Below are 26,872 nucleotides of genomic sequence, written 5' to 3'. Positions count from 1 at the left end.
GTTTCTGCCTAATAGGGGAATAAAACTGCCAGTGCTAGTGCTGCCCTCGTTATTCCCAGATAGACTCGGAGAACCTCCGGGGCAGGGACCCTGTTAATCAGCAAGCATTTATTTAGGGTGGGGGCTGTGGGCTAGGAGACCAGGACAAAATCCTGTCCTCAAGGAGCTTCCTTTGGACTGGAAGAGGTGCTCTGGGTGTGGGGGGAGGGGATGTCAGAGAGTGTGGGTGGGGGAGGTAGCTCTGGAGTTACGGAGCCTGTGAGTGAACCAGTGGGCAGTTGATTGTCATGCCTTTTCCAGAACAGTGTGATGTGACATGATTACCCACAGCATGGAGAAGTAGAATGTGGAAGGGGGTAGACACACACAAACAACAGCGGGCCAGATGGCGCTTGTCGGCCTAATGGGAGACTGGTGGGGTGAAGCGCTGGGGTTCATTGAGCTAGCATGGGACCTGCTAGATAGAATGGAGGCCATTGTGGAGGACTGACACAGTTGAGGCTCAAAACAGATCTTGGATTATTCCTCCCGATTCCCCAAATCTTCAGGGGTTTCCTGTCTTAGCTAACCTGTTCAAACATTCAGGTAACCCTGGGCTCTGTGCTTAGGTGACTTTATGGTCTCCTAGGATCAAGGACCACCTAATTCAACTACCTATTTTTACACATGAGGAAACTGAGGTCCAGAGGGGCTAGTAGGTGGCCCAGCAGGGATTCTCTGACTCCATACCGAATACTCTTTCCCCCAAACCTGGGGCCCTGGTTTTGATGCTGCCACGTCACTTGTGCTTTAGCCAGGACCATCTCCTCACTGACCCCAAGGCTGGGGGATCATCGTGCTTATCCTTTCTTTTCTCCAACCATACCCAATGCTGAAACTTTTCAACCTGCCTCTCTCCTGGGCCTTTCAGCGATCTTATTCATGTTCTGACTCCCGTCCTTATTTATTATATTGTGGGTTGCAAGATCTGAATCAGGAAATGACCTCAGAGGTCATTTAGCCCAGTCCCCTTTATTTTCTGGATGAGGGCACTTTTATGGGAGTCACTGATTCTTAAAAGATAAGGCCCAGGGAGAGAGAGTCCTTGTGTAGCAGAAGAACCAGAGCTTCCATCATGAACATCTAACCAAGGCAGACACCCAGAGTCACGGATGTCTAGGTTAGCCATAAGACTGGTGTGTGAAAAGCACTGAATATTGATAAAAGAAAAAAATAAGAGAGAAAGCATTGGTTTGTGGTGTTTATAAGCCAATCTCCTTTCTTTACCCACTTCTCTACACTCCCATCCGAGGTACAGATAATACCTAATAGCAGTTAATCAAAAAACATATTTATATCTTATTTAGTTTTGGAATAGAACCAGAGGCACAGATTCTCTCTCTCCTCCCTCCCATTTTTCTTCTCTCCCTCTCTCTCTCCCTCACTGCCTATCCTTCCCTTCCTTCCTTCCTTTCTCTTTCTTTCTGCCCACTCCCCCCTCCTCCCCATCTTTCTCATCTCTTCATCCTTCCTTCTCTCTGTTTCTGTCTATCTGTGTCTCTGTCTCCCTCTGTTTCTCTCTCTCTCTCTCTCTCTCCTCTCTCTTCCTCTCTCTCTCTCTCTCTCCTCTCTCTCTCTCTCTCTCTCTCTCTCTCTCTCTCTCTCTCTCTCTCTCTCTCTCTCTCTCTGTCTCTCCTTCTTTCCCTCTCTCCTTTTCCTTTCCTCTCCATTTCCCCTCTCAATTCATACTGGAAGATAGGGAGGAAAAGGTCCCATTTCTCCAAAGCCATAAAAAGCTAAGATTTAATCATAGATCTATTAACTTGGCATGTCACATTATGTTCAAGAGGAGTGAATTCAAGACATGAGAAGCCCCTTAATAATGCTTCCATCTAACTCCCCAATTTTATAGAGAAAGTCCCCAGACTAAGGGACTGACTTTCTTGCTCCCATCTCTGATGACTTTCATTTATACCCTGTGGTTCTTGTGTATTGTCTCTCCCTTAGAAAGGAAACTCCATGAGGGCAAGGATTGTGTTCTCTGTCTCCTCAGCTCTTTGCACAGTGCCCAGCACATAGTAAGCCTTTAATAAATGCTTATTGACTAACTTGAAATTAGCTGCCTGGAGGCACTTCTAGGAATAGAATTCAAAATTGGCCTTGGATCTCATCATTTTAGGACTAGGATGGGCTGAAGACTGGACTTGGGACCCCAGTGACTCTCCCCATAAGGGAATGCTCTCGAGCAAAGCAGCTTGACTACTTCTTTGCAAGCTACCATTTAAAGAGCTAGTTGCTTAAGACACCTAGAGGTTAACTGACTGGGCTAGGGTCTTCCTTTCAGAATGTCTCTGAGGCAGAGCATTTTTCCAGCCTCATTTTTGGTTGGGGAGTTGAATATTACAAGGGGCTTCTAATAGAAGTTGTGAGGTGGACTTAAGCTTACAATATTTAAGCCAATGTGGGCCAAGTAAATACGTGTGCACGAGCCATTTAAAGTACTTTTTTAAAAAAATGTTTAAAACAGGGTTTACTCATGTGGCTGACAATGTATAAGGTTTGATTGCTCTGCAGTATTGGATGTTTACATTTGTACCTTATGGGAAATTCTTGCCAAGAGAGGAATTTTATGTATCAGAATAATAAATAAGTCAATATGTGGATGAGACTGTACAAGTGTTCCCCATATGCGACTGCATTTTGTATATGGTACACGGCACCCAAACACAGGCGAAAGGTGAAATTGTCATATGTATGGAAGCATCTGCTACAGCTCCAAACACTGGCTCATGTCAAGATCTCCTGGTTAGTCTCGACCTCTACCGAAGGCTGCATTAATGGCCTGGCTCATTAGAAAGACACAGATATACAGGACGGTTACCAGTAGAAGCGCCATTCAGGACTGGCAATTATCAGTTCTTCAAGATTATCTGTGAGGTTAATTTACAAACCAATTAGTTACATTCTTCTTCAATATGTTAGTGAGACCCTAGTGACTAATGACAAGATTATCAGGCCAATTTTGACATCAAGGGAATTAGAATTTATATAATAATGCCTACTATGTGCTGAATACTGTGCTAAACCTTCTTTCCCTTCTTTCCTTCCCTTCCTTCTTCCTTCCCTTCCTTCCTTCCCTTCCTTTCCTTCCTTCCTTTCCTTCCTTCCCTTCCTTCCTTTCCTTCCTTTCCTTCCTTTCCTTCCTTTCCTTCCTTTCCTTCCTTTCCTTCCTTCCTTTCCTTTCCTTCCTTTCCTTTCCTTCCTTCCTTCCTTCCTTCCTTCCTTCCTTCCTTCCTTCCTTCCTTCCTTCCTTCCTTCCTTCCTTCCTTCCTTCCTTCCTTCCTTCCTTTCCTTCCTTCCTTCCTTCCTTCCTTCCTTCCTTCCTTCCTTCCTTCCTTTCCTTTCCTTCCTTCCTTTCCTTCCCTTCCTTCCTTCCTTCCTTCCTTCCTTCCTTCCTTCCTTCCTTCCTTCCTTCCTTCCTTCCTTCTTTCCTTCCTTCCTTCCTTCCTTCCTTCCTTCCTTCCTCTCCCTCCCTCCCTCCCTCCCTCCCTCCCTCCCTCCCTCCCTCCCTTCCTTCCTTCCTTCCTTCCTTCCTTCCTTCCTTCCTTCCTTCCTTCCTTCCTTCCTTCCTTCCTTCCTTCCTTCCTTCCTTCCTTCCTTCCTTCCTTCCTTCCTTCCTCTCTCTCCTCCTTGCCCCCCCTTCTTTCTTTCTTTCAAATACTATCTTATTTGATCTTGACAACAACCCTGCAACATTGATATTATTATCCCCATTTTACAGTTGAGGAAACTGGAATAAACAGAGTAAAAATAACTTCTCTAGGATCACATAGCTATTGAGTATATGAGACCAGATTTGAATTCAGGTCTTCTGTTTTCAGCCTCAGTGCTCTATCTACTGCAACATGAGCTGCTCTCATTAAGCCGATGCTTGGCTTTTAGATTATATATGTACTAGCTGTTTTGCATCATAAGGCATCTAAGTGATGAAATGGATAGAACAATGAGCCTGAAGCTTCCTGAGTTCAAATCTTTCCTCAGACATTACTAGGTGTATGACCCTGGGCAAATCACCTAACCTTGTTTACCTCAGTTTCTTTATCTGTAAAATGAGCTAGAGAAGGAAATGGTAAACTACTCTAGTGTCTTTGCCAAGAAAACCCCAAATGGAGTCATGAAGAGTAAGACACAACTGAAATAACTGAACAACAATATCTGAAAACAATGTTCTGGTTAAGCAGCTAAACCTTGAAACAAGTATTATAAATAGATTATGGCCCTCCCCCAACTTTGCAATTGGGCCGTACTTTTACATATAATATTCACATCACAAGAAGTCATCCAAGATACAGGGAGTGATATTATCTGCACTTTCAAGGTTAAAAGGGGGAGGGGGGCCTTTGTATTTCAACACTGGTTTCCCAGGGAAGACATTAGCAGAGAGGCTCCAGAGGCATCCCTAGCCCTTTCTGAGTCCAGGTCTCCAAAGACAGGAAGCAGCAGTGTATTCATTCTCTCTTCTCCTTCTTACAGGTCGTTGGCCTCCTCCTGCCCAACCAGACCCTGGCCTCCACCATCTTCTGGCAGGTAACTTTCTCCCAGAAGCCCTCAGCCTCCAAGAGGTGGGTCCCAAACATTCAGCAACAATTACTTGTGTGAGAACTTCCTGCCTGGGCATCCCTCCTCATTCTATCTGACAATGTCTGTCAAAGAGAAAAATCAATCAACCAATCAGCTTGACTGCTGGGAGATATAGCATGTACATTGATAAAGGATAGCCTGGCCTTTAGGAAAACTGGGTAAGGAAATTCCCCTATCAAAGCAGATCACCATCTTCTCTGCAACCGAGAGAGGATTAGACACCGGGGAGTGTCCATTAAGTGATGAGAAATTTTAAATGTTGTCCTGACCCATCCATGTACTATAACTGAAAGCAGAGGCCTGGACAGGACAGTTTCTGAGGCTCTTGTAGCCCCTAGGCTCCCACTTAAGAGTAGGAATATGTCCGAGGGGGAGAGGGGGAAGGGGAAGGAGGGGGAAGAACCCTCATTTCAGCCTCTCCTTCACCTGCATAGACAATACAGGTTTAGGAAAGGCAGATGCCTCAGGATTTCATCCCAAGCTGTACCTAATGAGAAAGGTAATGCTGTCTCCCTCACCCCCTCAGCATCACCTGGACTGCCTCTCTTCACCAGTCATATTACTGAGAAATAACAAAACCAGGTGGAAGGATTTTTTAAGTCTTTCTTTTAGATAGTTAGGCTTAAGCTCTCACAGCTAATTGAGAATTAACAGTATGTTTGGAATGTGTGTATATAAGTGTGTGTCTGTGTGTATGTGTGTCTGTGTGTATCTGTATATTTGTAAATGTGGACATATGTGTAAGTGTGTAAATATATGTATCTGGCTTGTGTGTTTATATATATGTGTATGTGGACATATGTGTGAGTGTGTAAATATGTGTGTCTCTGTGTGAGTGTGTCTGTATCTCTGTGTGTATATGTGTATGTGGACATGTGTGAGCATGTAAATATGTGTGTTTGGGTGTGTGTGTGCAGTGAGATGCAGGGTCTGACTCCCCTAAAGAAATTGAGGAAAGTGGTTTTCAGTTAGTTTCTTTTTTTTTTTTTTCTGAGGTTGGGGTTAAGTGACTTGCCCAGGGTCACACAGCTAGGAAGTGTTAAATGTCTGAGACCAGATTTGAACTCGGGTCCTCCTGAATTCAGGGCTGGTGCTCTATCCACTGCACCACCTAGATGCCCCCAAGTTAGTCTCTTAGAAGCACCCACCTTTCAGCCAGCTGGGCTGTTTTTAAGACATTCAGGGCCTATGGCCACTCCCAAGTGATTTCCTGGCCCCCAGCCCTGAAAAAGAGTTCAGTTCAACACTGATGGAGCACTACTTTGGTACTTATGTCCCAAGAAAGCAAACCAGGCCCCGAATAGGCCAAAATATCCAAAACATACTTTGTTTTCTCTTCTTTTTTTGCGACAGCAAACTATTTGAAAACAAAGCAAGTGCCCATAGATTGGGGAAATGTAGCATCTTAGGGCATTATAGGCAACGACAAATGCAGGGAATTAAGAGCACAATAAAAGGTTTGATGAACTCATGAAAGCAGAGACAGCAGCACCAGGTGAACAAGGGCAAGAGCCTTGGTTCTGGAGGCAAAGGCCCCGGATTCAAATTTTGACTCAGACTCTCTCTACCTGTACGTGTCAGGAGCGTCTGGTCTCAGGTTCCCATCTCTGATGGATATTTGCTGAACTGCTTTGAGGAAGTTAACCTCTCATTACCTTCAATATTCCAAGAATATAAATTGCAAAGTAGCTGATGATATGCTTTGACTGAAAGGGTTTCAGTTAGGTGGCAGTAGAATCAGGGAGGTCAGGGTTCAAATTCAGCTTCAGACAATAGCTATGTGACTTTTGCTCAGTTAAGTGGTGCAGTAGTGAGAACACTGAGTCAGAAAGACCCGAGTTCAAATTTAGCCTCAGCTACTTACTAGCTGTGTGACTCAGAAGAAGTCATATAAACTGCCTGCCTCAGTTTCCTCATCTGTAAATACTAAGTAGTAATAGCACCTACCTCCCCAGGCTGTTGTAAGGATCACATGAGATAATAATTATAGAGGGCTTGCTTAGCACAATACCTGGCACATAGTAGGTACATAATAAATGCTTCTTTGCTTTCTTCCACATTTACTTCCTACAGATGTTCCCATTTTTAAAAAATCCTTATATTGGTTGTCTCTTATGGTGCAACAAAGTTCTATTTCATGTGTAAGGAATGGTCGAGCCATTCCCTAATAGATGGGGCCCCGGTTGTTTTAGTCCCACAAAAGTGCTGTTTAGTTGGCCCATGTGGATGGGCATGGGGGAGGGGTGCTTCCCAGAGATGCTCCCTGATGATTCCCATCTCTTTGCAGTGGCTGAACCAGAGTCACAATGCCTGCGTCAACTATGCAAACCGCAATGCAACCAAGGTGAGCTCTCTCTGGCCCCCTCCCGGCACGAGTGGGGTGACAGCGGGGACTAGAAGTGGTCCTACTTTGGCTCCTGGGTGGCCTCGTGGGAAGGTTGAGGAACACCTGTCTCTTACTGTGCTCTGAAAGTCACCCCTCTCTTTCTGTAGACTGGTGCCTAAGATTTCACCATTAGTGATTTATTCCTTTGGACTGACCTTGCTCTCTTTAGTCCACTTCTTCCTGGGAGTCTCCCTGAGAGGGAGGAACATAATAAATCCCTAACTCCTCAGGAGAAATGACTCTGTCAGATATTTTCCTCACTGATAGAAGAGTATGACTGTTCTAGAACTCCAAGAGTCTGTGGAGCCATGATGCTCCTTGTGGGAACGAGCTTTAGATTTGGGGTCAGAGAACCAGTATTCACATCTAGACTCTATTACCTCCTGCCTGGAAGAAGTGCTGGATTCAAACTCTTTGCAACTGGATTTGAACCCCAGCACTTCCACTTCCTAGTGGTATGACCTCATCTCTGAACCTTGATTTCCTCTTCTGTAAGTGGAAGGGTCCCAAGAAGAGATCCCTTCTGGCTCTAAATCTGTGACATGATGATGAATGTCAGCTATTAGTATTAATATTAATAACTAATGTTCTCTTCCACATGGAAAGAGAAAGGAGAGCTTAGTGATTAGAGAACCACTGGAGGGTGATTTGAAACCAGGACCATGATCTTCAGATCTGGCACTCTTTCCACCTATGATATCCCTCTGTCTCCCATAATCACATAGTGAGGAGAGGTCTGAACTTAGATCTTGACTTTTGCTAGCATTTTCCCCTTTGTTTGGGTCAGACTTGGGGGCCCTCATGTCACCTCTGGCCCTTGCAAGCCCAATAATTCAGGGCAAAATACTCTTGCTAAACCTCTATTTTCTCATCTGAGAAATGGGAATAATAGAGTCCCTCTGTGGTGCCTACCTCCCAGGGTTATCATCATACTCAAATGACATCATGTGAGACAAGTGCTTTGCAAATACCAAATTAAGATTTTCTTGGTCACCATGTGCCAAGCTGAAAATTCTCTCTCTGTTTTTCAGCCTTTGCCTGCATCCAAGTTCATCCAGGGCTACTTGGGAGCCGTCATAAGCGCTGTCTCAATCGCAGTGGGTAACACTTGTTTATATTTTATTTGTTTGATTGAAATAGCTTTCTCTGTCTCCCTAAGCTCCATCTTCTTGAACACTTACGTCTCCCATCCTTTAGGTTCTAGGGGTATCCCGAAGAGATGCTGGGGAGCAGCAGGGCTTTCATCTGCTTTCAGGGGAAGTCTTACTGCTTCCATACAGCTCCTAGGAGAGGAGGACTGAATATTGATGCAAAGAATTTAAATAAAATATTAGCAAGGAGAGGAGAGCACTGGGGGGTGGGCAGGTACAATGGTGTACCTGATGGAGAATGTTGCACGAGTGAAGAAAGGTGTCTTCCTAAACATGGCCAGGGGAGGACGTCTTCACCTGAAGACGCTTGTTTTCCTAGTCCTAGCACATAGTAGAAACATGTTTCTTGACTATTGACTGAAAAGTACCAGATATATGTTAGTGAATTAGGGGGGACAGAATACTGAAAAATGAGAGATCAGATCTATCTTTGGCCTTCAGGGTGACCCTCCCTCATCAGGGCAAAGAAGGAGCCAGCCTAGAATGGTTAACATACAAAACAACCCGATCATCTTGCCATTTCCCTAGTTATTTCTTTCCTTAAGAATCAGTGTTGGGCTGAGAGGGGAGACTGGCAGCTTCTAGACTGGTGGACATGATTAGCTAAGGTGAGATAACTGAAGTCGGCTTGGATCCTTGGTCAGGTAAATGGCAGAGTCAAGCGAGGAACTCAGATGTGTTCACAACCTCTGTTCAGATGAATAAAAGGCTATAAATACCTCCCTTCGCCAGGATATTCCATACTATAGGTGATGATTATATCTACCACACAGTCATTTCTGTTATGGATAATTCCACTAATTATTATTCATAATATTTATCAACATAAATAACACAAATATCATTAGAAAAGAATATTAGCAGGATAACAATTTGTCCTAAAACCATTTCTATCTGAATGAACCCAACCAAGAAAGATAAAAATGAAATATTAATAATAGCAGCAGGAACAATTCATATTTATCTGGCCCTTTGGAAATATTTATAGTATTTTCCTTTTGAAAAAATTAATACGAATAATTTTCCTCCCTCTCTCCTGGGGGGAAAAAAAAAAAACAACAAAAAGAAAAACAAAATCATTGTAACAATACACAAACTTAAGCAAAGCAAATTCCTATATTGGCTGTGTCCAGAAACAATTTACAGTACTTTCTTCTCAGTGGCTCTGAAAACACCGAAGCTTAGAGCTTAATGGATTTATTCAGGATCAACTACTCACATGTTTCAAAGTTCTGGACAGTTATGTTATTTCTTGCATTCTTTTTCATCATTTAATATTTTATTTCCCCACAAATACATGTAAAATAATTTTGACATTCTTTTCTTAAATCAAATTTTGAGTTCTAATTTCTCTCCTTCCCCTTTCCTGTCATTGAGAAGGCAATTTGACATGTGTTGTACGTATGTAATCCTGCAAAAAACATTTCCATGTAAGTCACTCTGTGAAAGAAAACACCAAAAAATCCAAGAAAAATAAAGAAAAAGTATATCAGATTTTTTCCCCTTAAACTTTTTACGTTTTTCTGGGAGATCCTTAAACCGTCTTTCTGCATCCTGTGTTCAAGATCAATACTTTTTGCCTCTTTGGAGATCGTATTTTCTTTGCACATTCTTGCTTTTTGCTTTTCTCCTTCTAGATTAACCTTCACCCCTGTATATTTGCCTTCCCAATTTGTCGTCCTCTCTTTTGTTTCTTTGGCGACTCTTGCCGTGATGGATTAAAATCTTTCTATTCTGCCACTCATATTTGTTGTGTGAGCCATAAATTTAGTTTTCAAGATTCTTATTTCTCTCTTAAATCATTTGGGAACATCCCGCTGGGTTCTGTGCTCTCTTGCACACACACACACACACACACACACACACACACACACACACACAAGCATGCTGCCACAGTTCTTTGTCTCATCATCGATATAATAATGGCCTCCATTTATTTAATGTTTACTTTGTGCCAGGCACTTTACTAAATACTCTACAATTATTATCTCATTTGATCCTCACCACAACTCTGGGAAGTATGTGCTACTATCATTCCAATTTAATAAATGAGGCAACTGAGGCAAACAGGGGATAAGTGATTTGCCAGAGTCACACAGCTACTAAGTATCTGAGGTTGGATTTGATTCCTGGTTTTCTTGACTCCAGCTGTGGCGCTCTGTGCACTATGGCTCCACCTAGCTGTTTCATCAGGTATTGATTTGTATGCCTTTGGATGTCTGCCCTCATTTAGCTGATCTGGAGGCCATATTCCTTTCTGTTTATTAATGTCTTTCTTCCCTGTTTGTTGGTGAATCTGTTAATGCCTAAGGTCTTTACCTGACTTTTCTTCCTTCTGAGGTCTTTGTAATATCAGTCTTTTCCCCTTATGCTGTATTCCCTTTTGGTTACTTTCCGATTCTTCCCCCTTGGATGATAGTTACGTTCATCTGTAAGGTAAACGAATTGGTCTAGACGGGCTCTGAGATCCCTTTCAGCTCTGAGAAGAGTCTGTGATGCTACAAATAGCCCCTAGGAACAATCAAGGATGCTAGTCTGCTAATCCACTTAAAATACTTGTTCTGGGCTCCTTCCCCTCAGTTCTACTTCAGTTGGATTTAGAGGGGAAAGAGTTATCCACCAATAGTTCAGGATACCTTAGGAAAGCAATGTGCTTCCATTTGGAGTTCTGGAAGGTGCCTGTAGGTAGCACCAAGCTAGGCACCCAGGAACCCAGAGATGCTTTCCTATCTTGGAAATGACTCTCCCCATCCCAAATAGCACTATAATAATCTCCTTGAGAGGGTGTCTTACTCCTATATGCTTCTCTTCCCTTTCTTCCTTTCCTTTTACATTTTCTCTCCTGTCTTTTCCTTCTAACTTCCTTTGGTTTCTCTTATCTCCTTTTATATTTTCCCTACTTCCTCCTTCTCCTTTTCCCCCCCTTTCTCTACCTTTCCCCTTTTCATTCCTCCTCTTGCTTCTCTCCCTCTCACCTGCTCTTTTTCCTTTTCTTCTTCTTCCCCCTCTTCCTCTATCTTTTCCCTCTCATTCTCACTTTCATCTCTTCCTCTTCTTCCTCATCTTCTTCCCTCTTTGTCTTCCTCTTTTTGCTTATCTCTTCCTCATCCTTCCCTGGGGCTCCAGGGCCCAGGGCTGGACCTCATGGGGAGCACTAGGTGGGCCTTCCTTGACTTAGATTCTGTGATCTCCATTTGATAAGAGGAACCCTTCGGCACTGCCTCCTCCTGCTCACTGCCAGAGTCCAGCCTTGACAGATGGGAGCAGAGTTTCTGACACGGATTATCTCCGGCTTGCTTTTTTCTTTTTGTGTAAATCACAAAACCGCTGGATAAAGGAGTTTTATTTTAGTTTAGTTTTCCTTGTTCCCTGGCACCCCAGGCCTGTCGGCCTCATTAACTGATCTCTGCTGTCAATTAGCTGTAAATCCCCTCCCAGGGTGAGCCTATTAGGAGGAGATGACCTGAAAACAAGTGTCACTGGCCCCAGTGGTTGGCCCAGTCCTGGTATTAATTAAAAGGAGCCCCTCCCTGACAGGCAGCCTGGGATGGAGAGACCTAGTGAGCCCAAGGAGAAAAGCACCAGGCCTTGGGGAAGGCCTTTCCTCTACTTCCAAAGAGGATCTTCGGACTTCTAGGGATTTTCCCCACCAGCCCAGCTGCCTCATTAATCTGGACCTCCATTTTTCTACATGGATTTACAGGCTAGATAACCAGATTTTAAGGAAGGAGGGAAGGACTTTAAGTGAGGAAGGGAAGGCGAATGGAAGGAAGGAACGAAGGGAGGGAGGGAGGGAGGGAAGAAAAGAAGAAAAGAGGAATTAGGAAATGAGAAAGAAGGAAGGAGGAAAGGAGGAAGAAGAAAGGAGCAAGAAGAAAAGAAGAAAGGAGCAGAAGGAAAGAAGGAAGGATGAATAGAGAAGGAAGGAAAGGAAGAAGAAAGGAGGGAGTAGGAAATGAGAAATAAGGAAGGAGGGAAAGGAGAAGAAGAGGAAAGGATTAAGGAGGAAAGGAGGAAACAAAGAAGAATGAGTAGATAGAAAAAGAAAAGGAAGGACAGAAGGAAATTCCATTAAATTATTTTGTTAAATTCCACAGCTTGCTACTCACTCCATCTAACTTCACCATTCAATGCTCCAGGCACACTTTGAGTATACCCAGTCTTGCATGGAGCTGCTGTAAGGGAAACTGGGAGAGGTCCTGCCTGTCCTGAGAGGGTTTCAGATCTGGATAAATAGATAGAACAATTTATTAAATAAAACATTTCTTAGAAGAGAACGTTTATTAAGCCCTTACTGTGTGCTAGACTCTTGGTTAAGTGCTAGGACCTCAGAAGCAAACCAAGCGATCCCTGCCCTCAGAGAACTTACTTTCTGGTGGGAGGGAGAGGAGAAAACTTCTTAGACAGCCACAATGGCAGGTTATTAAGTGCCTATCACATGCTAGAGGAATGGATACCTGCCTTGGGGTGCACCCAGATGTTGGGTTTATTTTGTCCTTCCTCTTATGCATGTGATCTCCCCATTGGAATGTAAACTCTTTGAGGACAGGAATTATGCACACACACACACACACACACACCACACACACACACACACACACACACACACACACACACACACTTTTTTCCTGCTTGTTTCAAAATCTCCAACAGAAATCACAACACCCAGATATTTAATAAACGCTTTGTTGATTGACGTTGATGGGGAGACAAGGTGCAGATGCATCAAAATTCAATCAACAGTGCAAGAACACAGCTTGTGGTCCCATAGGCAGTGCAAGACCATCAGTCCACTTGGTCTGTTGGTCAACAATTGCAGCAAAGCTAGAGGAGGAGAGAGTGGCTGCTGGCTCAAACCCTTGGGTCAGAAGGCTTCCTGAAACTGGTGGCAAGCCCTGTATTCCATTGAGTGCCATTTGCTCTCTCTCCCAGCATGCCTTGAGCTGCCATTGCCTGTCCCCAGGATCAGTTCTGGTGTCAGAGTCCTGCTTTGACCCCTCTTTATTCTCTGCTTGCTCCTGGGTGGTTTTGGCGAAATCAGGGTTCATGGCCTCTTTCACCTTTGACTTAGCCCGTGGAGATGAGAGGAAGGGAGAAGGGGCAGAGACAGACCAGGGAAGGGGGAGAAGAAGGGTTCCTTAATTTAGTTGCATTTTACAGATGTTGTCCCCGGGTTGGGTTAATGGCTTGCCCAGTCATACGGCAGGTTTTCACGTCTGTTAGGGGAGGTCAGCTGAGGCTGGAGAGTAGTTGGATGCCAGAGACCAGCTTTGACTTTTTGGTTTTACCACAGACTTGACCGTACAGGGCTCCGGTCCATCCTTTCCTATGTTGGGGGGAGGGTTGGTAGATTAGCCTCCCATGTACCAATTAGGCATCAATTAAGCACCAAGAAACCTAAGGATATGCCTGAGAGCAATCCAACTTAAGTTATTGTGTATGAGGAGCTTTTACTGGCACATATTCGTTCTAGGTCCTGGTTTAAACATATTAAATTACGGACAGGTTTTTCCTGAGACATCCATAGCCTCCCAGTCCCAGACACCTTTTCCTGAACATGGCCCATCCACTCGCTGCCGTGCTGTCTGTCTCTGTCTTTGTCTCTGAGCCTCAGTTTCCTCCTCCCCACATCCATCTCCTCTCTTACAGCAGGCACACGCCAAGTCCCTAGGAGACCCCTCCCAGAGGCCCGGGAGGCCGGCTGGCCTCTTTTCTTTGCCCCTGCTCCTGCTGCCTTGATCTCCTCCATGCTCAAGTTGGCACTGACCTTCCAGGTTGTCCCCCGTGGGGTCAGCCCCTCAATCTGGTTTTGGGGGGAGCTCCCGAGGCTGGGAATTCCTGGGCAGGCGCAGCAGGCTGTTTATTCTGCCCTCCTTCCTTCCCTCCATGGGGAGGACTTGCCAAAGCGGTCCATGTTTAGTTAACTTTTATTTTGTGGTTTATTTGGGCGGTTGTGAAAGCGCCCCACTGGGGCAGCCGGCGGCCATAATTGTTCTCTTTCTTGAAATCCTCCAGAATCCAATTATTAGGGCTGATTTTCTGATCGCTAGCTCTGTTCATGATGGGTCGGTCGCCATTTATGCCAGCTGGTTTCCTTAAACAAGGCCCGCCGAGCTGGCAAGGAAAGGAACCAGCCTGCTCGGCTTTTTCATTTTAATGGGCTTCACCAAATGCTGTAGTCCGGAGGGCCCCAACCAGTCCCAGCTGTGAGGGGTGAGGGGCTGCTTCCTGCCCTAACACGCTGGGAAGCCTCCAAGCCAAGGGACCCTGAGCCTCAGCCCTACTCCAGCCTCTTCGATTGGGGACCTTCGGAAGAGGCAGAGGCTGCTGGGACAGACTATGCCACAGTGAGGGCACATTGGCAGGGATCAGTGACCTGTCTTCTTCACCTCCAATGACAAAAATAACAGCTAGCATTTACACTGGGCTTCCAGGATAAGTGCTTCACAAATACAGCATCTCATTTGATTCTCTCAACAGTTCTGCTGGGAAGTATTATTGTCCCCATCCAGATAGAGGTAAAGTGACTTGCTTAGGATCACATGGCTAGTAAGGATCTGAGGCAGAATTCAAACTCAGGTCTCCCCGCTGACTCCAAATACTAGTAGTCGTTGTCCTGCCTCCCCATGGGAAGGGGCAGATTATTAGTAGCAATTAGTAGCAATCTGTGGATTGTTATCTATCTACTTGCCTGTGAACAGAAAGCTTGCCAAGCTGCTGACCTCTGAGTGTTCCTTAGCTCAGTCCAGAATAAAGCAAGCACTGAACCCACCTCCTGTCCTAGCACACACCCCTTCTCATCTTCATTTCTAGAGTCACATGACTTTTTTTTTTTTTTTGGCAAGGCAATTGGGATAAGTGACTTGCCCACAGTCACACAGCTATTGAATATTTAAGTGTCTGAGGCTGGATTTGAACTGGACCTGTGTGCTATCCAGTGTAGCATCACAATGTAGAGTCACATGACTCTAGATTCAAAGACCAGCTCTTCTGCTTTAATGTAGAACATCACCAGGCAAATTAACTCAACATCCGGGTCTCAGTTTCCTCAGCTGTAAAAACAGACATAGAAGGGTAGACTACCTGACCTCCAAGGTCATTCCTTAGGGCTCTAAATCTATGAAGAAAGCATCTTCTTCCTGCTTATCCCCAGTTCCCAGAGAGACCAGGAGAGGGGTCAGGCTTTTCTCTAACAATACGGCCCATAGATGTAATGGATCCCAAGGCCCGGCCTCCCCCTTCGCCACAGCCCTTTCTGCCTCCCCCCTTCCTTTGCTGCCTAGGTGAAGGGGCCCCTGTGGATTTTTCTAATCCCAGCTCCCTGGCCTGATAATTGTTTGTGATCGGTGCGGAGCCTCTTTGCTGACAGCCTGCGAATGTGGTGTGAGAACCCATCATCGGGGTGTGAGATGGAGCGGGCCGCCCATGGCCACTCTCAGTCGGAAGGGATGGTGCAGGAAGGGGCCGAGCCTGGCCTCTGTGTGGGGGAGAATTGCTTCTGTGATTGACCCGGAAGCCCAGGGTCATCCTTCAAACTCTGAGCCAGATCCAAATGAGGAGAGGGTTGGGTGAGATATAGAGCTAGCAGAGCCGTGCCTGGCTCCTCCTTTTACAGCTGCAGAAAGTGAAGTTAAGGGACTTGGCTAAGGTCACTCAGAAGTGTGTGTGAGAGGATGCTGGAATTCAGGCTGCAAGCTGAGAGTGAGCCCCTGTGCGGGGTCCTTTGGAGGGTGACTGGCAGGATCCCCAGCTCCTCTCTGCTCAGGAGCTCTTCTCTTAACTACAGCTAGCTTCCTGGGTTAGAAGGGAGTCAGCCCACAGCTTGGGGGAGAGGGCCTAGCAAGGGAGGAAGAGGAACTGGGGCGCCCCTGGGGAAACTTGCTTTGCTGTGGAGTGAGCCTGACCTCAAATGCAGTTTCTGCTTCTTATTGCCTGCTTGATGTGGGCCAAATCACTTAACCTACTTAGGCTGAAAATGAAGAGGTTAGAACAGATCACAAAGACCTTCCCAGTTCCAGGACATCACTCTGCGATTCCAAACTGCCATCAGGGGCAGGGAAGGGAAAGTCCTTTTTAGAAAGTTCAGTGGTCAGTGGTGTTCATGTCAGAGGTGGTGACCTTAACTCTAAGGGCTCTGCTCACAGCTTCACAGATTTAGAGCTGAAAGGAACCTTAGAGGTCATCCCCCTTTTTACAAATGAAGAAACTGAGGTCCAGCCCCATGGGGATTTGCTCTTCTACCTCCTTCCTCCTTCCCAAGGAACCTGGATGCTAATCCCAGCTCCAACAGTGGGATTTAGGGCAAGGGACCGAATGTCTCCAAATCTCAGTTTCCTCATCTCTAAAATGGGATTGCACTGATTCCATCCTCCTAAGCTTATTGTGAGCAAAGCGCCTTGTAAATTCCGGTTTGTAGTGCTGAGTAGGATTTGTCTGGGTAACTAGATGTGCTGGAAAAACAGACACTGACCTTAATCTAGTGGAGCCTGAGGGGGGGGAGTAACGAAGATTAAAGGAGCCTGGAGCTTGGCAAGTCTTCCTGGAGAGTAGTTATTCCCATTCATAGATATGGCCTCTGGACTCAGAGGATCTGGGTTCAAATTTTTACTTCCAATTTAATGACTTTAGACAAGTCTTGGGGCCTGTTTTCTCATCAACAAAATGAGGGGCTCGGACTAGGTGGGCTCTAATGTCCCTCCCTGCAGTGATCCCATGATCTTATAAATTAGGAGACATCCTTCATCCTCCTCCCCACACACATACCTTCTCTAGGTCTTCCCTTACTATCCAGGAACCAGCAGGGGGAGCCCAAGCTTACCTGAATCAGGTGGGGAATGGGTCCTCCATACCTTCCCTTGGTGCTGTTAACTCTTTCCAAGTCCATCCACATTTATGCGCTCTCTCTCTCTTTCTCTCTCTCTCTCTCTCTCTCTCTCTCTCTCTCTCTCTCTCTCTCTCTCTCTCTCTCTCTCTCTCTCTCTCTCTCTCTCTCTCTCTCTCTCTCTCTCTGTCTCTCTGTCTCTGTCTCTGTCTCTCTGTCTCTGTCTCTCTCTGTCTCTCTGTCTCTCTCTGTCTCTGTCTCTGTCTCTGTCTTCCCTCTCTCTCCCCCCTCCCTCTCTCCCCTCCCTCTCCCCCCCCCCCCACTAAATTCTCTCCAACAATCCTTGCCAGGCTCTCAGCCACTCTCGTCCTCATTCTTCACCATGCTGGTTTCCCCCATTAGATCAGGCAGGGATGATGGGATTGCATCAATTTAGACCTGGAAGGAATCAGCAAGTTTTCAGCTAACAAATTCCATCCAAAGAGGATCTTGAAGGTCCTCTCACTCAACTCCATTAATTTATATATTGATGAACTGAGGGGAGGAGGAGAGAGGGGGCAAGAACTTGCCTCATATTTTACAGGTGTCTGCTCAGGATAATAAGAATTTTACCTAGAAAGTGTTTCTGGATGGGAAGTCTCAACCCAGGTGATGCTAGATAACAGAGTCAGGAACTGAGGGCCTCTTAATGTCAAACTCAGTCTTCTTCAACTCTTTGGAGGGGACCTCCTCAGTCACCTCTCCAACCTCAGCCAGTCCACAGTCATTTATTAAGTGCTTACTGTGTGCTGAGCACTGGGAATACTCTCAAGGAGTTCATGATCTAATGGGAGACCCTGTAACATGAAACTCCTAAGGTACATCTCGGAGCCAGACAGGTGGAAGGTGGTCTTAGAGGGAAGGCGCTGTGAGGGGCAGGGTGGAATGGCAGGGGCTTGGGCTTGGAGCTGAGTCTGGCAGGAGGTGAGGGAGGAGGCAGTTTCTGGCCCATGTCTTAGGGTCCAGGTGCAGGGTTTTTCAGAACTGACATGTGAGATGTCACCGAGAGCGAAGCACTGGGCAGAAACTGGAGCACAGGATTTCAAAAGGAATTAGAGATTCTCTGCCCCAGCTTTCCCATTCTCCATCTCTTTTCTTTGCTTCTGTGCTCTTTTTCTATCTGTATCCTCTATTACTCTTTCTTCCCTTCTCTTCTCCTTCCCCTATTCTTTCTTCCTCTCTTCCTCCTTCCCTTTCTCTTCCTCCTTTCTTTTGCTTCTTTCTCCTCCTCTTCCTCCTCCTTCTTCCTCTTTCTCCTTCTATCCTTTCTATCCTTTCCTCCCTCCCCTTCTCCCATACACACACTCAGTACTAGTCAGTAACTAACCCAGGAGATGACAGATAGAGCCAGGCAGTCTCTGCTTGCTGCTTTTCCCGCCTGTCCCTGCCTCTGCCCGTCTCTGCCCTGCCTTCATCACCTAGGAGGAGGAGGATGGTCATCTCTTTGGGAGCAGTCCCCTCCCCTTCCTTTGCCCTAAATGACTGGGCAGGGGATGGACAGAGGAAGGCTGGGATTGAGCCATAATCATTGCTTAAAAGTGGTTGAATTAAAGTAAGCGTCGGCGGGCGTCCTAGACACCCCGAGCCCCTTTCCTGGGCTAGCTTTCTGCCCCCCCCTCCAGTCGCCAGCCTCGGGAGGGCTTCCTCAACAGCCCCCTCCGCTCCCTGTTCGGCACTTTTCCCATTTAAGTTGAGGGCAGGACGGGAAATCGAGGAACTGGGAAGAGAGGGGAGGCCCTCAGACCCCCGAAGAGCCTGGATTTATTGCTGCAAGGGACTTGTGAAGGCCACCCCCACCCTCACCCCTCCACCCCCGTTTAATCTGTGCATTGTACGGATAAGGACGGGAAACCCAGAGAGGGGAGGGGTTCGGTGAAGGGCGCAGGGGCGTCAGTGACGGGATGGGAACGTAGGGCCGAGACTCGGTCGGTGAGCGCAGGCCGGCCGGGCTCTACTTAATCCGTCCACGGGGAGGCCCGTGCTGCCCAAGAGGCCGGCGGCCTCCTCACGCTTAAGCCGTTAGAGCCCCTCGGCCTCTCTGCCTGGCCTTTGCCGAAATGGAAGCTGGTCCGAGGACCCCGGGCCTTCTTTCTCTCCTCCCCCCGCCCGCTGTCCCTCAGAGCTCCGTTCAGCTTGGGGGAGGGGTGCGGTTTCTCAGTGGGCAAAGTCCTGGGCCGGCTGCTCCCGGGGCTCGGCCGGAGGACGGAGGCTGGAGGGCCAACGGGGCCAAGGCCGCGTTCCGTGGGCACGGCGGGGGAACGAGGGGGCGGCGGCGGCGGCTCGGGCCGGGCGGGGGAGCGAGGGGGCGGCGGCGGCGGCTCGGGCCGGGCGGGGGAGCGAGGGGGCGGCGGCGGCGGCTCGGGCCGGGCGGGGGAGCGAGGGGGCGGCGGCGGCGGCTCGGGCCGGGCGGGGGAGCGAGGGGGGGGCGGTGGCGGCGGCTCGGGTCGGCGCTGGCTGCGCGGCGGCTGGCGGGCGGCTTCCCAGCAACAGCCTCGATGCAGCCGCGTGACCTTTTCGGTGGAAGGCACAGGCTCCTCCTTCGCCTCGCGTTCCAGCTCTGCCCGGAGCGAGCGGGGAAGGGAGGGAAGGAGAGCCGGGCTCCGGCGCGGGCTTAAAATACCGAGTGAAAATACCCACGCGCGCCCCCGGCCAGATATAGCTCCCCACGAGCTGCGGGGGGGCCACGGCGGAGCGCTGCCTCAGTCATTCCGGGGGGGCGGCGGGGGCACGCAAGCTCCCCTGGCATCTGCGCGGGGGGGCGGGGACGAGGGGGCCGGATTCTGGGACCTCCTTCCCACCTCGAGCCCTCGAGAGCCCCCTCTACCTTCTCCCCAGCGATCGCTCCTCTCCCTTAGGTGGGGCGGGGGTGGGGATCAGTCCGCCCAGGGAAATTATCAGCGTGCGCTTATTAAACGCTTGCTGTATGGAAGTGCTGGCTCTACAAAGACAGAAACGAAATCGCCCCCCCCCCCGAACTTGCCTTCTAATGCAACGAGGACACTTTATACGAACAAAATCATCCATCCCTCAGTCCATTTATCCATCTCCATCCTCTCTGTCATCTGTCTCTATCGTATCCATCAATCACCTCTCCCAGCTATCATGTCTGTCTGTCATCTATATCCTGTCTCTCTCTCTGGTAGATCAGTCATATCTAGTCCTTTATCAGTCACCTCTCCAGCATATTTATCCAATCTATTCACCTATCAATCACCCATCACATCTCTCTAGCTATCATCTATCTCTCATATCTCTCCATCACCTATCTATCATCTATCCCATCTCTCTGGATCATATCTATCCATCACCTGTCATCTATATCTACTCTATCCATATCTATTTATCATTTCTGTCCATCTATCAATCACCTATCACATCCATCTCACTATCATATCTATCATCTACCTCTACCCTATCATCTCTCTCTCTATATATATAGCCTGTCTCTCCATCTCTCCATCACCGATCTATCCTATCCATCATCTATCCTATCTCCCTCTATCCTATCTCTCCATCGCTCCATCACCTATCACATCTATCTTGCTATCATATCTATCTCTTTCTGTCACATATCTATTTATATCTATCTCTATTTAGCAGATATGTATCGTATCTATCCATCTATATGTATCTGCCTATTGATGTTAATAATCAGGTACATACAAGGCACATCTGTCTCCATACAGAAAAATAGCTTGTCTGTACCTAAATGTAAGTATAATAATTATGTGTGTGTGTGTGTGTGTGTGGTGTGTGTGTGTGTGTGTGTGTGTGTGTGGTGTGTGTGTGTGTGTGTGTGGTATGTGTGTGTGTGTGTGGTATGTGTGTGTGGTGTGTGTAGTGTGGTTGTGTGTGTGTGTGTGTAGTGTGGTGTGTGTGTGTGTGTGGTGTGTGTGTGTGTGTGTGGTGTGTGTGTGTGTGTGTGGTTGTGTGTGTGTAGTGTGGTGTGTGTGTGTGTGTGTGGTGTGTGTGTGTATGTAGTGGGGTGTGTGTGTGTGTAGTGTGGTGTGTGTGTGGTGTGTGTGTGTATGTGTGTGTGTGTGTGTGTGTGTGGTGTGTGTGTGTGTGTACACACAGAGGTAATCTCAGAGGGAAGGGAATCTCAGTGCCAGGTGGGAGATGACAAGGAGCAGGCAAAGATAGTTCCTGGCTTCAGGAAGCACAGAGGAGACAACAGGGAGTGGTGGGACAGTGGGGGACAGTTAGTTATCAGTAATTCCAAGGGCTGTGGAGTGTAGGTGTCCCCGAAAGTCTGACCCCATCTGACCTCAGGGAGCTGTCATTGCTTACAGGCAGGGTAGTGGATTGAGAATAAGGAGACCCGTGCTCACAAGCAGTGTGTCCCTGCCAAGGCACCTCACCTTATTAAGCCCCAGTTTGCTCAGCTGTGAAATGAGGACCATGATGCCTCAGCTATCCTAGGGTTGTCAGGAGCATCAAAGTGTGCATCAAGTGCCATAGAAACTTTTCTTCGATTTGTGGCTCTCCAGTGTGGCCATCCCCTCCACTGTGGCGGATTACATCCCCTGTGTGACCAAAAATACATCTCTTGAGGCTCAGCTAGTGATGATGAGACTCTGTGACTTCAGCTGAGCTAGTTCTAGCCTGATGGGTAGCTATGGCTGTTCCTCCTCCCGTCCCCTGCCAGGCCACCCTAGCCATTCCCGCCTCCTCACTTGTGCTTCTCTCGTTCTCTCTGCCTGGAACATTCTCCTTTCATGCTCTGCCTACAGTGAGACTTCCTGGGGTAGTGAACAAAGGCCAGGAAGGTCTGGTTTGGAGTCCCGTTTTCATCATTGTGTGACTATGGGCAAATCGCATAACTCCTCTGAGTCTCAGTTATTTGGTCTGAAAAATGGGGATAATAGAATCTGTCTGACAGGGATCTCCAGAGATTCAAAGGAGGCAATGAATATCAAAGACCTTGTAAGAAGACAGTAGACAAGGCAATGGACAAAGAGGGCATTGCAAGTCATGTTCAAAATTTCAGCTCTGCCATTTCCTGGCTGGGAGACCTTGGTGCCATCTCTTAATTGTTTCCTATTTTTCTTATCTAGAGCTTGATTGTTTATGTAACTGTCTTAGATCTTCTATCTATCTATCCATCCATCCATCCATTAGTATATCCATCTATCTACCTACCTACCTATCCATCCATCTATCTACCCATCCATCTATTCCATCTATCTGTCTGTCTGTCTTTCTATATATTCTATCTCATCTATCAATCTATTCCATCTATCCATCCATCTATTCTATCTATATATCTATTCCATCCACCTATCCATCCATCCATCTGTCTATTCCATCTATCTCATCCATCTATCTGTCTGTCTGTCTGTCTGTCTATTCTATCTCATCTATCAATCAATTCCATCTATCTATTCTCTCTATATATCTATTCCATCCAGCTATCCATCCATTTATCTATCTATTTAAATTTATCATAAATTCTTTACATCATAAACTCTTTTTTTTTTTATTATATATATATATATATATTTTTTATAATATTATCCCTTGTATTCATTTTTCCAATTTACCCCCCCTCCCTCTATTCCCTCCCCCCGACGACAGGCAATACCATACATTTTACATGTGTTACAATATAGTCTAGGTACAATACATGTGTGCGAATATCACTTTCTTGTTGCACAATAAACATTAGAATCCGAAGGTACATGCAACCTGGGCAGACAGATATTAGTGCTAACAATTTTCATTCCCCTCCCAGTGTTTCTTCTCTGGGTGCAGCTACCTCTGTCCATCATTGATCAACTGGAAGTGAGTTGGATCTTCTTTACATCATAAACTCTTTGATGGCAGGATGGTCTTTTGCCACTTTTGTAGCTGCAGTGCCTGGCACATAATAGACACTTAGTAAATATTTATTAAATTGAATTGACATTGCTTCAGCTCTCAGGGTCTCGGTTTCTCCCTTTATAAAATGAGAAGGTTGGACTCATTATTATTATCACCATCCATTGTTCAGTGCCTCATTCAAGTCTCCCTTGTCCCTGGAGTCTTCCTGTTTCACCTTAGCTGAAGTCAGCATCTCTCTCTCTGCTGAACTCCCATTTCCTGTTTAGTCTTTTTATACACAATATATTGGTAGTGTGCACTGGGGAGAAAAAAAGAAAAAAAGAAACAGACCTTGCCATCAATGAGTTTACATTCAATCAGAGAGCATATATATTTAAAAATACATTAAGAATAAACTATTCCACATATGAATATATAAAATATTTTATATATTTATATAAGTAAATGAGATATTTGTTTAAAAAAAAATACAATCAGTGCCTGAAACAAAGTAGGTACTCTACAAATGCTCATTCCCTTGCCCTCAATAAGTACAATAAATAGAGTAAATGAGATGGAGAGGGGGAGGTGAGAGTACTAGTACAGGAGGGGGGAGAGCTTGGACATTTGTTCTCATTTCCCCCCAGTGTGTATGTGAGTGTTTCATCATGTGAGCTGCCCTGAGCAAGTATTATGTTTTTTCCTGAATCACTTCCCAGCACCAGGCCCGGCCCAGAGGAGGCACATGGTCCTGATTTCATTGATTGAGTAGATAGCAGTTGCAGGAATGAGGAATAAAACATTTCTTGGTCAATGCCCAGTTTCCCTGAGCTGCCTACCAGGGGGCACATTCTTCCCCTTGGTGGGAGCAGGGAAGAGTGGGCGTTCAGTGACACCCCCCCTAGCCATTGGGTCACCCGGGAACAGGAGCCCTGAGTCACAGATGGGGGCTTGGGATCAGGCAGGATGTAGAGACTCATTTTTTGCCAAGGGCCTTCCTTTCCACCTCCTCCAGTGCAAATGGGTGCATAATGTCCTGCTGTGGCGGCCTTTCCTCTGATTTTGCTTTTTCCTCTTTCCAAGGTGGGCCTTAATGCTCTGGTTCAAAGAGCAAACAAGTTCACCCCAGCCACCCGCCTTCTCATCCAGAGGTTCGTGCCGTTCCCGGCTGTAGGTAAGAGAGAGTTCCATGTGTGTGTGTGCATGTGCGTGTGTATGTGTCCAACCTGGGGCTCTCCTGGCCAGGGGACAAACATACCTGGAGAACTGTTGTACAAGGTGATGAGGAAGTGTCCCAAAAGGCCCCCCAGCCTCAAAAGTGTTCCCACCCTTTAATGGCCTTCCCAAGGAGAAACAGCATGACATCATGGTTAGAGACTTGGAATAAAGAAGGCCTGGACCTAGTAGTGTGACTGAGTCACTGTGTCTCTCTGACTCAGTTTCCTTATCTGTAAAATGGGGTTAATAATATTATCTCCCAGGGTGGTTGTCTCATTACCAAAATGAGTTAATATCTGTAAAATGCTCAGTCTCCTCCATGTTCCCCTTCTCTAGCTTCTTCTTTTCTCTTCTTCAGTGGAATCAAAGGTAGAGGGCTGTTCCAAGGCTTCTTTTACTCCTCTGCCAATCCTGTTACAAATCATTTCATTCTGACCCCAAGCTCTTCCCGTGAGATAACTAAGACCTGGCTGTATCCCATCAGATCACTCTATGACTTGTCCAAGGACTCATGGCTAATCAGTGTAAGGGCTAAGACACAAACCATGCCTCTGGATTGTTAAGGTGGATATCCTTTCTCCTGGGGTGCCTTACCTCTACATAGGAAGGGAGCTGGGCCTGCAGCCTGGGGCTTTGGAAACATCCCATGATTCTCCTGGGCACTTGGGCCTTAGGAAAAGACTCAGGAGGCAGGAAATTGGGGATGCTGTTTTCGGATCTCTTAGCACCTCAGGCCTCTTCTTGGCTAAAAAATATGGAGCAGGAGATAAATGGATTTAGTTCTGGAAAGGCCTTTGGAGAGCTTCTGATCCGACTCCTGTGATTTTGAATGGGACACCCAAAGACGGGGCAAGTGGCCGAATCAGAATTTGATTTCCACTCACCCACTGTCTCCTTCCCTCCCACACAGTCGGGAGGATTGTGGAGAACAAGATGGGGCCATGGGAGAATTTTGAGAGAAATTAACCACCCAGGGCAAATATTGGGGGGAGGGTTGGCCAGGATTATTATTATTCTTCAGCCTGGATCTTTGTTCCCTTCTACTTGCCAATAGGCTAATGAACTCCAAGGACTAATCAGCGGCCAGATCCTCAGATGACCCAGATAATTGCTGTGGCAACGCCACACATTTAATGAAGTCTCCTGCTATTTTGGGAGTGGGCCATTAAATGAATGACTCTTTAGGGCTGGCTTCGTTAAGGGGCCTAATTGAGTTAACTCTGTGCTTTCCCAGTCATTTGGGTTTATGGGCCACAACGGGGACAAAGAAGGGACAGCCCCCGACTGCCCTGGGCTGGTTGTGACCGTGACAATGAGGCAGAGATCGAATCTCGACTCTGGAAACTGGCTCAGCCTCTGATTTGAAGTTGGAGAGCTGAGGTTTGTTAACCCAGCCCCTGCCGGCCAGATGATGGGTCCACCAGAAATTCTCTGGGATCCCTCCACAAAATGGAAAAGAAGCATTTATGTAGAGCCTACTGTATGCCAGATGTTTTACAAATATTATCTCTTTTGATCCTCAAAACAACTCTTAACAGGTAGGTGCTGTATCCCCCCTACTTTACAGTTGAGGAAACTGAGGCAAAAAGCGGTTAAGTGATTTGCCCAGATGTGATGTCGGAGGCTGAATCCGAACTTGGGGCTTTCTGACTCTGAGGGCATTGTTCTATTGTGCCAGATGGACTGCAATGGGAGACTTCTAGATTTTGTGCTGACTACTTCTGTAGTCATCCTCCAAGGTACTCAGGAGGAAATGGGGTCATCCACTTAACAAGTATTTATTAAGCATCTACTATATACCACATGCCTTATTAGGCCCTAGGGGCACTAAGAAAGGCAGAAGCAGTCTTTTTCCTCAGAGAGTTCACATTCAGATGGGAAGGACAGCCTTTATACAGGTAATCATGGCTTTGTCCTACATCACCTGTGTGACCTTGGACAGTAATAACGAGGGCTTGAATTTTTATAGCCCATTAAGGTTTGCAAAGTACTTTGTGTATATTATCTCATTTGGCCCCCAGCCACCCTCTGCTCAGAAGCCAGTGATCCTCCTGAATTACAATTCTGTCCAAGCCATTTCCCACTTAATAAACTGCCTATTACCTCCAGAGTCAAATAGGAAATTTTCTCTTTAGCTTTTAAACCCTTTTACAACCTGGCCTTTTCCCAGCTTTCCAAATTCCTTGTCTTACCCCCAGCAAAGACTCTGTGATCCAAGGACATCGGCTTCCTTGATACTCCATCTCTGATTCTCCATCTCTGGCCTCCACACCTTTTCCTTATTTCCTACACCCAGAATGCCCTTCTTTCTCACTTCTCCTTCTGAGTTTACCTAGATTCCTTCCAGAATGAACTCAAAACCCATCTTCTGGGGGGAAGTTAGGTGGCACAGTGGAGAAAGCACCAGCCTTGAAGTCAGGAGGACCTGAGTTCAAATCTGGTCTCAGACACTTAAGACTTCCTAGCTGTGTGACTGTGGGCAAGTCACTTAACCCCAGCCTCAGGGGGTGGGGGGGGAACCCACCTTCTGAAAGAAATCTTTTCTAAAGTTAGGATACTAATGCATTGTTGGTGGAGTTGTGAATGGATCCAGTCATTCTGGAGAACAGTTTAGAGCTATGCCCAAAGAGCTATAAAACTGTGCATACCCTTTGATCCAGCAGTCTTACTACTGTGTCTGTATCCCAAAGAGACCAGAGAAAAGGGAAAAGAACCCATAGGTGCAAAAATATTTGTAGTAAGTAGCTCTTTATGTAATGGCAAGGAGTTGGAAGTTGAGTCGATACCCATCAATTAGGAAATGTCTGTACAAGTTCTGATAAATTAATGTAATGG

General features: G+C 46.6%; 1 protein-coding gene across 3 annotated transcripts in view; it reads left to right on the top strand.

Annotated features, from left to right (window-relative positions):
* Positions 1-26,872, top strand: part of SFXN5 (sideroflexin 5) — a 203,896-nt gene that overhangs the window by 95,645 nt on the left and 81,379 nt on the right. For all 3 annotated transcript variants that reach the window (XM_074285546.1, XM_074285548.1, XM_074285547.1), the window contains exons 7-10: positions 4,513-4,566; positions 6,908-6,964; positions 8,038-8,103; positions 23,903-23,993. In XM_074285546.1, coding sequence (XP_074141647.1) covers positions 4,513-4,566; positions 6,908-6,964; positions 8,038-8,103; positions 23,903-23,993 — 268 coding nt within the window. The remainder of the gene's footprint in view (positions 1-4,512; positions 4,567-6,907; positions 6,965-8,037; positions 8,104-23,902; positions 23,994-26,872) is intronic.

Source organism: Sminthopsis crassicaudata, chromosome 2 (genome assembly GCF_048593235.1).
Source record: "Sminthopsis crassicaudata isolate SCR6 chromosome 2, ASM4859323v1, whole genome shotgun sequence".
In the NCBI taxonomy this organism is placed as follows: Eukaryota; Metazoa; Chordata; class Mammalia; order Dasyuromorphia; family Dasyuridae; genus Sminthopsis; species Sminthopsis crassicaudata.
This window is presented reverse-complemented; position numbering and strand designations above follow the sequence as displayed.